Source organism: Caretta caretta, chromosome 1, assembly GCF_965140235.1.
Source record: "Caretta caretta isolate rCarCar2 chromosome 1, rCarCar1.hap1, whole genome shotgun sequence".
Lineage (NCBI taxonomy): Eukaryota > Metazoa > Chordata > Testudines > Cheloniidae > Caretta > Caretta caretta.
The window spans coordinates 100,426,857-100,440,364 of NC_134206.1; the positions used below are offsets into that span (position 1 = coordinate 100,426,857).

The 13,508-nt window shown below is 47.6% G+C and overlaps 1 protein-coding gene across 1 annotated transcript in view; it reads left to right on the forward strand.

The window, feature by feature from the left end:
* Positions 1–13,508, forward strand: part of UBAC2 (UBA domain containing 2) — a 168,416-nt gene that overhangs the window by 149,601 nt on the left and 5,307 nt on the right. The window contains exon 8 of the mRNA XM_048854132.2: positions 771–893. Coding sequence (XP_048710089.1) covers positions 771–893 — 123 coding nt within the window. The remainder of the gene's footprint in view (positions 1–770; positions 894–13,508) is intronic.

Sequence of the window (13,508 nt, forward strand, 5' to 3'; positions counted from 1 at the left end):
CCACATCGGTACCCTAGAGTTCAGAGTGGGGGAGGAACCTTGACAGAAAACTTTTACATGGCAACTGTATCATAGACATTCTCAGTAGGCTTTATCCTGAGTTTACCTCTGTGATTTTGTTGGTGCCCTGAGAAATCCACTCATTGCCTCCTCCTTAATCTCCTGCATTTTTTGCCTTTCCCATCTGTGATGATCTATATTTCAGCCACTATCCTTCTGCCCAAGGAGAACTAGACTTCAGAGTTATCGATTCCAACCTTTAATCGGTGAGCAGAGCTGCTGTTAAGTAATACAAAGTGCTCACGCATCTTGACGTTATGGGCTTGATCCTGCAGTCAGTACATGGAACTCCTGTCAGCTACACAGAGCAAGTGAAAGATCAGGTTTTATGTCTGTTGCAACAGAAGCAGTCAAACCTCTGTTTACTTGGGGAACAAGAGACCAGAACTCAGAGTTGCTCTCCTTCATGGTGGTGGGCTGCAGTTCCTTCAACACATATGGAACACTAACATGAGCCTTAAACAGGAAATAAATACAACAGATAGCTCCTATTTATTAGTATATGTTTCCTTAATGTAGCAGAAACATTTTGATTAATTAGTAAAGCAAGAAAATATACCCTTTTGAGTACTGTAATTATTAAAGACTATGATATTATAGAAGTTATTGTTTGAAATAAACATTTTATTCAATACAATTGATACAAAACTGTCAGTTTTTTATATCCTTTTTGGGTTAAAGGACTAATAATAATAAATATCTGGTTTCAGGGCAGGGTGATTAACTGGAATCGACTCTTTCCTCCTTTACGTCGTAGACATCATGCAAATTATCAAGATAATCGCCAGTCTGAGCAAGAGGCACCTCCACCTGCTGAGGTTTCTGAGGAACAGGTAAATATTTTTGTATTTTAAAACATAATTTAAATGGATGAGGGGTTGGCTACATGTACCATTTATCATAATCTGTAACATTATACTGTGGTAACCCTCTATACAGTTAATATGTTGGTAGCTCAAACGAGAATACTAAATGACAGTTACAACATAAAGACAGATTGAACTAATGCAATTGCGTTTATGGGATTAGAGCTGCAAATTTATTTTAGAATTTCTGGCTTTGTATATAGCTTTTTTTAAAAAACAACCAGCTAGTTTTACTATTCAAATATGATAAACAAATGGAGAATAGCAATTGGTTCGCATTATTCATGTTGAATATGGGTGGAGCTATTATTAGGGAAGTTTTGATTCTCCTTCATTGAGCTTGCCCTCTAAAATTTCCACATGCCGTCATGTATACACATCAAGCCACATAACACAAATAAAAATTTTATGCCAGCTGTGAATGGCTACACATGTGCAGTATAAAACTCAGTAAATACAGTTCTGTTTCATTAAAATAAGACAGAAATTGCTATGTTCTTGGAGTGCTTGTTCATGTCCATTCCAATTAGGTGTGCGTGTGTCACGTGCACAGACTTTGGAAACTTTTTCCCTTAGCTGCTCCCATCGGGACGGTGGGAGTCCCCTAGAGTGGCGCCCTTATGGCATTGTATATAGTACCCTGCTGGCCCAACCCCCCTTCAGTTCCTTCTTACCATCCCTGACGGCGCTGGAACTTTCTCTCTCTCACTTGCGAGTTATCCCTTAGCTAATTTGGTTTTTCTAGTTAGAGTTGTTCTTAGATAGTTATCAAGTTAGTTAGATACAGTTTGTAGTTTTAGGTGTCTGGGAGTTAGTTCCAGCACCAGCCTTGGGCTGCAGGGAATGCCGCAAGCCCAGGATTTGAAAGCTTGCGCCACTTGCCACACGTCTATGCCTAACAGCGACCCCCACGACTCCTGTCTCTGGTGTCTGGGAGTGGTGCATCAGGCTGAGCACTGCAAAATCTGCAAGGCCTTCAAGCCACACACTAAGAGACTTTCATCTTAAGCAGCTGCTCATGGAGGCCGCGCTGCAACCAGTGGGCCCAGACCGCCTGGTACCAGGCCCGGGTTCCTTGGTCAGAAGTGTCCTGGCATCGATGCATGATCTGACACCGCAAATCACCGGCACCAAGGCATGCCAACCAACCGCTCAACCTCTCCAGCACCGGCTAAGTGTCATAAGAAGGGGGAAAGAGGGCACTCCCCTCAAAGAGCAACCAAGATGCTTAGAGAGGCTCCTGGCATGCAAAAACAGGATGCGGGCCCCCACCAGGAACGGGCACCGTCGACTCTGGCACCACAACCCCGTTGAATCTGGTGTCCAGCGACTTCAGTGCCAATGAGTGGCTGGAGGAGGTCCTGGAACACCCCTCCATTCCTGATACATTTGAGGCAGCGAAGAACGTCATCGAGCTGTCGGCGCCAAATCCCCTCCCATGCAGGGAGAAGCCTCCAGCACCACCCAGGCAGGTGCCGTCCAGAGGGAAACCAGCAATGGTGTGCCACTCAAGGTCACCGATACAGCACTGCTCACAGCACCGTTCCCGTTCAAGCTCGGCGTAACGCCACTTCCCGGCACCCACGACCCAAAGCAACGTTACGGCACTGGAGGCCGACGTACCCACGGCACCCTCGTCAGCGACTAGGCACCGTTCCATGATGTCGGCAGTCGCCCAGCACCGGAGCACAGTGCCAACTACCTCCCCAGCACCACATGAGAGACCTCGGTCCTGGGACACCTTGTACTGTTCGCAGTCCCAATCATCTTGGCACCAGTCCCCAACTCGCACCTCATGGCATCCTGTGGCTGCTCAAGGATCGGCACTGCCTTGGTCCTCTCCGTCGGCATCCTCCGGCTCCGAAGCCAACTCCAGTCGCTCTAATTACATCAGGCACCAGACCGTGAGCAGCAGAGTGTCCCACACAGTGTGGCAGCCACAGTGGCCACCTCCAGGACAGTGGCCTTTCTGGACCCCATGGGCCTATCATCAACAACAGGGCACTCTTTCTAGAGCGTCTAGGTCTGGGCACTCTACGCGACGCCACTCTAGGTCACCATATAGGCACACCTTGAGGGTGAGAGAGGCCACACTCTCTAGACCGCCCTCGGATCCCCAAGAGCAGCTGACAGTGACAGGTCCAGTGCTCGCGCTGTTACCAAGACAGGTAACATCTCAGGAGGTGGCAGCCTCGTTGGGCCCTGACGCAGCCCAGGACCATGAGGACTTACAGGAAGGTCAGGACAAGGGCAACCAACAGCAGCTCACGTCCTCCTCTTCCCCAGACGAAGCGGTGGCGGGTACATCAGTTTCAGGACCGCCACTGATCAACCATAGGGCCCACCAAGAGCTTCTCCGCAGGATTGCCCTCAACATGGGCCTCCAGGTGGAGGAAACTGTCGAGCAGGAGGATCCGATGGTGGACATCCTGGCTCCTGGAGGTCCCTCCAGAGTTGCGCTCCCTCTGATAAAGACCATACAGAGCAACTACAATACAATCTGGGAAACCCCGGCCTCCATCACACCAACGGCCAGGGGGGTGGAAAGAAAATACTTCGCCCCATCCAAGGGCTTCGAGTTCTTGTTCTGCCACCCTACTCCTACCCCTACTCTGACTTTGCGGCCAGAACCATAGCCTCAGGAGTGGTCATGCGGTGTTCAGCGTGGTTACAGGTGTCTGGCCTCCCCCCAAGATCCAAAACACCCTGCAAGACCTACCCTTGGAGGGCTTGGGCCTCTTTTCGGAGCAAACTGACTCCAGGCAACACAGCCTTAAGGATTCTAGGGCCACGCTGAAATCTCTAGGGATGCATACACCAGCAAACCAGAGGAAGCCCTTCAGGCCCCAGCCTCTGCAGCAGAGGCAGTACCAACCTCACCCCAGGCACAACCCATGTCACAGACAGGACAGAAATACTAGGTGTAGGCTGTCAAATAACATGCCTGACCAAGACCAGAATAAACCCCAGCCAGGGAACAAGCAAGGGTTTTGAAGGCACACTCGAGGACAGCCTACCAACCCAGTTCCAGGATCTATCCCCCTGGTTTTTAAACCGGCTATCCCACTTCTACCGTGCATGGTCCTGTATAACATCGGACCGCTCAGTCCTACGCACGATACAGGTGGGATACTCCCTCCAGTTCTCCTCCTTCCCCGTCCCTCTTCAGGGACCTCTCTCACAAGCAACTTACTTATGCAGGAGGTCTGTTCACTCCTCGAGATGGGGCAGTGGAGAAGGTTCCCCAGGATCTAAGGGAAAAGGGATTTTACTCCCGTTACTTCCTAATTCCCAAGGCAAAGGGGGGTCTCCGACCCATTCTTGACCTTCACAGACTCAACAAATTTATGGTCAAGCTCCGGTTCCACATGGTCTCCCTAAGCACTTTCATCCCGTCACTGAATCCAGGAGATTGGTACGCTGACCTCAACATGAAGGATGCCTATTTCCACATTGCCATCCATCCGGCACACAGATGCTTCCTCCGGTTTGTAATAAACCAAGAGCACTACCTGTTCACGGTGCTCCCGTTCAGTCTGTCCTTAGCCCCCCGCGTGTTCACCAACTGCATGGCGGTGGTGGTGGCCTTCCTGCGAAAAAGGCAAATTTGAGTGTACCTGTACCTCGACGACTGGCTACTGACAGGACGATCCATGGACCAGGTACAGTCCCAAGTGACAACTGTAACCTTTCACAGACTGGGGCTCCTCCTCAACATACACAAGTGATCACTCATACCTACCCAAAGGATAGCGTTCAGAGGGGCGGTCCTGGACTCAGTACAGGTGAAAGCGAGCCTTCCAGAGCCCAGATTTCAAGCCATAGAGCAAATTGTCAGGACAATGTTACAATACCCCACCACGACTGTCAGGAATTAGCTAATAGCACATATGGCAGCCTGTACATCCATGGTCAAGCATGCCAGACTGAGGTTCAGGCCCATATGGGCATGGCTCGCAGCATGTTACTGCCCGTCCTGAGACCCCCCCCCCCTGAACCTGATAGTAACAATACCCGGGCAGGTCCGAGAGTCCCTGTGTTGGTGGCTGGACTGACCAGTAGTCTGTGCAGAAGTCCCCTTTGCTGCGCCCCCTCCTTCTCTGACGCTAATAACGGACACATCAGATCTGGGCTGGGATGCACACTTAGGGGATCTGAGAACACAGCGTCTGTGGTCGCAAGACGAGATACCCGTCCGTATCAACCTGAAGGAGCTTGGAGCGGTTCGTCTGGCCTGTCAAACCTTTCACACCACTTTGCAAGGTCACAGCGTGAGAGTCCTGACAGACAACACCACTGCCATGTTCTACATAAACAAAAAGGGCGGAGCTCGCTCCTCACCCCTCTGCCACGAGACCCTTCTCCTCTGGGACTTCTGTATATCCCGGTCCATTCAGCTGGAAGCATCCTACCACCCCGGGGTACAGAACGAGCTGGCAGATCACCTCAGCAGCTCCTATGAGGCTCACGAGTGGTCAATCAGATCAGACATCATACAGTCAGTTTTCCAAAGGTGGTGTTATCCCCAAGTAGATCTCTTTGCCACCAAAGACAACAGACGGTGCCCTCAGTTCTGCTCATTTCAAAACCACAGCCTGGGTTCAATTTCTGACGTGTTCTTAATACTGTGGGGCGAGGGGCTGAAGTATGCCTTCCCTACAATCCTGCTGGTCCACCAGGTCCTGCTCAAAATTCTCAGGGAGAGGGTGATGGTAATCATGATTGCCCCGTCTTGGCTGTGGCAGCATTGATACATGACTCTCCTAGAGCTGTCTGAAGACGCACCGATAGTCCTGCCCCTCTACCCAGATCTGATCACACAGGACCATGGGTGCCTTCTCCACCCGAACCTACAGTCTCTGCACATCATGGCTTGGAAACTCCATGGCTAAATCCCATGGAGAGCCAGTGCTCTCAGCCAGTGAGACAGATTCTCCTTGGTAATAGGAAACCTTCTACCAGGGCAACATATCTGGCAAAGTGGAAAAAGTTCTCCTGCTGGTGTGAACCCAAACGTATTCCACCGCTCCAGGTTTCTATCCCGATTTGTTCTGGACTACCTGCTACACCTCAAGCAACAAGGCTTGTCTCTTTCGTGTATCAGAGTGCACCTGGCAGCTATCTCAGCTTTCCATCCAAGGGAATCTGGGCATTCGGTGTTCTCAAATCCCATGGTGGTGCGCTTCCTTAACTGGAGGGTGTACCCATATTCTCGTCTTCCAGTCCCAACCTGGAATCTGAACCTGGTCCTCTCCAAACTCATGAGCCCACCATTCGAACCCCTGGCCACTTGTTTCCTCCTCTACCTTTCATGGAAGGTAGCGTTCCTGGTGGCCATTACGTCGGAAAGGAGGGTCTCTGAGCTGAGAGCTCTCACCTCTGAACCCCCTTACATGGTGTTTCATAAGGACAAGGTGCAGCTTAGACTGCACCCTAAATTTCTCCCCAAACTGGTCTCCCAATTCCACATGGGACAGGATATTTGTCTGCCAGTGTTCTTTCCAAAGCCCCATACAAGCCCATAGCACCACAGCTTACACATGCTGGATGTTCGAAGAGCCTTTACATTCTACATAGAGTGCACGAGATCTTTCCACAAATCAACCCAATTGTTCGTGGCCATAGCCAGTAGAATGACGGGCCTTCCAATTTCTGTGCAACGCATATCGCCCTGGATCACAGACTGCGTTCGCATGTGCTATGAGTTGGCCAAGGTCCCAGCCCCAGCAATCATGGCCCATTTGACCAGAGCGCAAGCGTCTTCGACTGCCTTTCTGGTGCAGGCCCCATCCATGAGATCTGCAAGGCAGCTACCTGGTCTTCAGTGCATACATTCACAGCCCATTATGCCATCAACCAGCAGGCCAGAGATGATGCAGCAGTTGGCAGGGCTGTCCTCCAATCAATTGTTCCATGACTCCTACTCACCTCTGATGGTAAGCCTGGAAGTCACCTAATTGCAATGGACATGAATAAGCACTTGAAGAAGAAAAGATGGTTACTTACCTCTCGTAATTGTTGTTCTTCGAGATGTGTTGTTCATGTCTACTACAATACCCATACCCCTCCCCCTCTGTCTGAGTCAACGGCAAGAAGGAACCGAAGGAGGGTTGGGCCAGCAGGGTACAATATACACACTGCCATAAGGGCGCCTCTCTAGGGGGTTCCCCTGCCCTCCTGACAGGAGCTGCTAAGGGAAAAAGTTTCCGACATCTGTGCACGCAACGTGCGAACACCTAATTGGAATGGACATCAGTGGAGTAAGGGCAGGGGGTGGGAGCCGGAGTGAGGTTGGGGACTCGGGAGAGTGGGGTGGGAAGAGACAGAGAGAAGGCAAGGCTTTGGGGGAAGGAGCAAGGTAGGAGCAAGGGGCAGGGCCTCAGGGCAGAGCAGGGGTGGAGCACTTCCTGGGAAAACTAAAAGTTGGTGCCTATGCCCAGAGGTCTAATGATCGTTTCCCTTTTCCTCTCAGAAAGCTTTTTCCTGGGGTGGGATGTAGTAGAGCAGTGGGTCCTCCAGCAGGGGATCACGAAGACCTGGTAAACCCCATCTAGGGTGACCAGATGCAGGGCTGGCCTTATGATGAGGCGAACTGAGGCAGCCGCCTCAGGTGCCAGACTGTGGGGTGGGGGCGCCACTAGGACCCGGAGTGTAGAAAATTGTGTCTGCTGCTGGTGCATATGTATTCTCTCTGCTCTAGATGCACAGAGATGGTGGAGAGCTGTGCTGGAGGAAGGAGGGCACAAGAGACGTAACAGGCAGGCAGGAGAAAAGGTGAGAGGGAATAACAGAAAGCAGCAGGAGCTGCAGGGAGGGAGAGAGAGAGGAGGAGGAGCCTCTTATGTACCTCTCTAGCACCCCCAGGAGCCTGGACTGATTAACACTAGCTTCTCTGGGAGTTTCCTGTTTCCTGCTGCTTCCCTGAGCCCTCTTGAGGAGAACAGGCAGTCAACTGAATTAGTAGGAGCCAGTTAGGGCCTTAAGACGCTGATATTTTCCCTCACTCAGGCCCTGCTACCAGCCTGCTTATTTGTCCCCTTCAACTGAGCATTGAGAGCCACTATAGCTGGCACAGAACAGCAGTCATGAGTGAAAGAAAAAAATGACCCTCTGGGGCAGCATTCAGACAAAGAAAGCAAGCAAAGGAAGCTTTTCTATCTAAGCAGGAAGGAGCTCTCCTGAGATATATAGACACAATTGTTCACGGTGAGCCTTCCGACCCCAGTGAGGATGTGAGTGGTGAGGAGATGCCTGATCTTCCAGTTAGCCAGAGTGCAGTTGTGCAGCTACTGCACCATCCACATCTCCATCTCCAATGGATGTAACCATGCACATTCCTGAAGAAAAGTGTAGATCAGAGAGAGTGTGGTGGAGGTGCAAGAAACAGCTGCTGCTGAGTTTAGTTCCGTAAGTCTAGATGATCCAGGACTGTGGACCCACTTGAGCAGTAGCCTGAGGGACTTCCTTGTCCTGCATGGGCTACAGCAAATGAAAAACTTCATGTTCCCCAAAGACAATGAAAATAGAAGTTTCCATCCAACACATTACTGGCGTGAAATCCCCAATGGTGACAAAGTGAGAGGCCATGGCTTATGTACTCAAAAACTCAGAATGCTGCATACTGTTTTTGTGGCAAACTCTTCCAGTCTAATATTCCAGCCACATTGGGTTCTATAGGAACAAAGGACTGGAAAAATCTGGCTAGAAATCTGGCATGCCATGAGAAGGCAGCAAATCACCAGAGAGCATTCCATAGGTGGAAAGAGCCTGAGATGAGACTAAGGTTAAAGGCCACCATAGATGATCAGCATCAAGAGAAGATTGCATCAGTCTCTTTACTGGCAAAATGTTCTGAAAAGGCTCATTGCCATTGTGAGAATGCTTGCTACCCAAAACCTAGCACTGCGCAGCACTTCAGATCAGCTGTATATGCTGATGCTATACTCCAGGAGCATCTAAGAAGAGTCGAGACACCACTGACTTCCTGAGGAAACTACAATCCATCGGTGATCTTCCTGATAACACCATCCTGGCCACTATGGTTGTAGAAGCCCTCTACACCAACATTCCACACAAAGATGGACTACAAGCCGTCAAGAACACTATCCCCGATAATGTCACGGCTAACCTGGTGGCTGAACTTTGTGACTTTGTCCTTACCCATAACTATTTTACATTTGGGGACAATGTATACCTTCAAATCAGCGGCACTGCTATGGGTACCCGAATGGCCCCACAGTATGCCAACATTTTTATGGCTGACTTAGAACAACGCTTCCTCAGCTCTCGTCCCCTAACGCCCCTACTCTACTTGCGCTATATTGATGACATCTTCATCATCTGGACCCATGGAAAAGAAGCCTTTGAGGAATTCCACCATGATTTCAACAATTTCCATCCCACCATCAACCTCAGCCTGGTCCAGTCCACACAAGAGATCCACTTCCTGGACACTACAGTGCTAATAAACGATGGTCACATAAACACCACCCTATACCGGAAACCTGTTGACCGCTATTCCTACCTACATGCCTCCAGCTTTCACCCTGACCACACCACACGATCCATGTCTACAGCCAAGCTCTGCGATACAACCGCATTTGCTCCAACCCCTCAGACAGAGACAAACATCTACAAGATCTCTATCAAGCATTCTTACAACTACAATACCCATCTGCGGAAGTGAAGAAACAGATTGATAGAGCCAGAAGAGTTCCCAGAAGTCACCTACTACAGGACAGACTCCAGCGAGAGACTGTTGAATCGGAATTCATTTGCAAATTGGATACAATTAACTTAGGCTTGAATAGAGACTGGGAGTGGCTAAATCATTATGCAAGGTAACCTATTTCCCCTTGTTTTTTCCTATCTACCCCACCACCCCCGTTCCTCAGACGTTCTTGTTAAACCCTGGATTTGTGCTGGAAATGGCCCACCTTGATTATCATACACATTGTAAGGAGAGTGATCACTTTAGATAAGCTATTACCAACAGGAAAGTGGGTTTGTGTGTGTGGAAAAAAAAAAGGGGGGGGGGGACCTGGATTTGTGCTGGAAATGGCCCACCTTGATAGTTGTTGGGGACACTGGGGCATGGCCACTAGGTAACTCGAGGGGATGGAAGACAACGAGTGTCGATGAAGCATATATATGTTGCAGAGTCAGACTGCCTGAAACTAAACAAGGCCAAACAGGGCAGATATGGAAGGAAAATGCTGAATAAAGCAGTTTTATGTATGGTTTAACAAATGATACAGAGAACAAGGGAACTAGCTGGGAACTGGATTGGCTGGCTATATGGATACTTTGGGCCGCTTGCTATTGGATAAGTAAGCTGGAAAAAAGGATGTATAAAAGCCTGTGTAACTTCCTGCTCTGTGTGCGGGATTTGAGATCTTATTCTCCCTGTACCCTTTTGCAGCTGCAAATAAACTTTTCTGCTTCTCCACCCCGTTGTGATTATTGGGTGTAGCACACCGGGTAGCGAACCAACTCCAGCAGTTGCTTAGCCTCTCGGCACTGGGTGCCGGCAACATTATCATACACACTGTAAGGAGAGTGATCACTTTAGATAAGCTATTACCAACATCAGAGTGGGTTTGTGTGTGTGGAAAAAAAGGGGGGGGGGAGAAAACCTGGATTTGTGCTGGAAATGGCCCAACTTGATTATCATACACATTGTAAGGAGAGTGCTCACTTTAGATAAGCTATTACCAGCAGGAGAGTGGGGTGGGGGGAGAGAAAACCTTTTGTAGTGGTAAACACCCATTTTTTCATGGTTTGTATGTATAAGAACATCTTCTGTATTTTCCGCAGTATGTATCCGATGAAGTGAGCTGTAGCTCACGAAAGCTTATGCTCAAATAAATTGGTTAGTCTCTAAGGTGCCACAAGTACTCCTTTTCTTTTTGCGAATACAGACTAACATGGCTGTTACTCTGAAACCACCAAAGAAATGTACACACACCACTACCTTGGAAAAACAATTCAAAATGAGATCATACAGTTACTGGCAACAAAAGTCAAACAAAAGATTGTGGCAGATCTGAAGTCAGCAAGATATTACTCTGTTATTCTGGATTGCACTCCTGACATCAGCCATACGGAACAAATGATTTTAATGGTGCGTTTTGTAACAACACCAGAACCTAGTGAAAATGTCCCTGCAGTGGTGACTGTCAGAGAGCATTTTTGAGAATTTATTGACATTGATGATACTACAGGAGCTGGTATGACAAATGTGCTTCTTAAAAAGCTGGAAGATACGGGAATTGCGATAGCTGACATAAGAAGTCAGGTCTACGATGATGGTGCCAACATGAGAGGAAAGAACAGAGGAGTGCAGACACGGATCAGAGAGTTAAACCCTCGAGCTTTTTTTGTCCCATACAGTTCTCATTCATTGAACTTGATGGTCAGTGATGCAGCATCAGCTTCTAGTGAGGCTGCTGAATTTTTTAATGTAATTCAAAGCATCTGTGTGTTTTTCTCTGCATCAACTCATCGACGGCAAACTTTGAAGCAACATCTGGGAACATCCTCTCTGACACTGAAACCGCTGAGGGCCACACAATGGGGAAGTCAAGTGGAGGCGATAAAGCCTATCAAACACCAAATTGGGAAGATAGATGATGCCATAGTTGCCATTATGAAGGATAATGCTATGACAGGAACTGTTTGTGGCAGAACAGTGGCAGAGGGAAATGGAATCACCAGAAACATACATAACTTCAAAATTCTGTGTGGCTTAGTGTTGTGGCATGACATGCTGTTTGAAATAAATGTTGTAAGCAAGAGATTCCATGGTGTTGACCTTGATATATCTGGAGCAATGGAACAACTGTACAAAGCAAAGTCATACCTACAGTCTTACCAGTCAGATGAGGGATTTCCAAACGTTCTGAAGAGTGCACAGAGGTTGGCAGAGGAACTTCACACTGAAGCTATTTTCCCACCCATTCAAGAATACAAGAGTCACCAAAGAAGAAGACATTTTGATTACGAGGCATGGGATAATTCCATAAGAGACCCCAAACAACAATTCAAAGTTGAATTCTTTAACCAGGTGCTAGATAGTGCAATACAGTCAGTTGAAGAACGTTTCGAGCAGCTCAAGGAACACAGCAGTATATTTGGGATGTTGTATAATATTCCAAAACTCCTCACTATACCTGAAAAAGACCTACACCAGCAATGCACGGACTAGAGACAGTGTTGACACATGATGACATGCACAATATTGATGCAAGTGGTTTAGGGGATGAACTGAAAGCCCTTTCAAGATACATGTAGGCGAGATCAACTCCAAAGGTTGTTCTGGAATATATGTGCACAAATAAGATGACCGCCCTCTTTCCAAATGCTTTTGTTGCTCTGCACATACTTCGAACACTTCCTGTAACAGTTGCCAGTGGAGAAAACTTCAGCTTGGAGAAACTGCTAATAAAAACACATCTATGCTCCACAATGACACAGGAGAGGTTGGTCGGCCTTGCAACCATCTCAATAGAGCATGACCTTCAGGAAGCAGTTCAAATCTTTGCAACCAAGAAGGCACAGAAAGCACCACTTCGATTATTCAAACAGATAAAAATGCCAGTGTTTACTATGCAGACAAGAAAAGTTACATTTGCTGTTCAGGCTTTTAAAAGTTAAGTGTTACTTAACATTTTTGAACAAGGCATTTTAAATTGCTAGTTCTCCTTTATTGGGGTAGGTAGCAGAGCAGTACCAGGAGAGGAGTAGAACAGGAAGAAGTCAGAATTGGGACCTTTCAAAGTTTTGGCCCACGCGAGGGGGCATGGGGGCATCATTTGAGCTCCCCGCCTCAGGTGCCAAAATGTTGTGGGCTGGCCCTGTCCAGACGTCCTGATATTATCCCTTCCTGATCGATATTACAGGTTTTTTCTTATATAGGCAGCTATCCCCCCCCCATCTAGGAGGAAAAAAAGTATTATAATTTTTCACACTTGCTATTTGGTCACCATTCCCCACACAGGGACTTTTAGATGCTGCTGGTTATGAAATCTAGTTTGATGTGAGACTATTGTTGCAGAGATGTCAAAAGTAGCATAATTCATTCTTCCCATAAAGATGAGACATAAATGTTGCATTTAAAAGGGACACTCACACAAAAATTATCAGTGACCTATTTGACAACCTGACAATTTATTAGTTTTCAAAACCTTTAGTAATATATGCATAGATTAAATCAGAGAAAAATATTTTTGAAATCCAGGATAAATGTTACAATACTGAAAGTACTGCCAAAAAAACAAAATGCAGCTTTCTTGCCAACATCCAGTCAAAATTATGTTCAGAATATGCACAGTCTGCATTTCCAGATACAAATGCTAGATTCACTCTATTTACACTATTTAACGTTTTTATCAATGACCTGGAAGAAAACATAAAATCACCACTGATAAAGTTTTCAGACAGCATAAAGGTTCGGGAAGTGATAAATAATGAAGAGGACAGGTCTGGATAACTTGGTAAACTGGGCGCAAGCAAATAATTTGCATTTTAATATGGCTAAATGTAAAAAATACACATCTAGGAACAAGGAATGTAGGCCATATT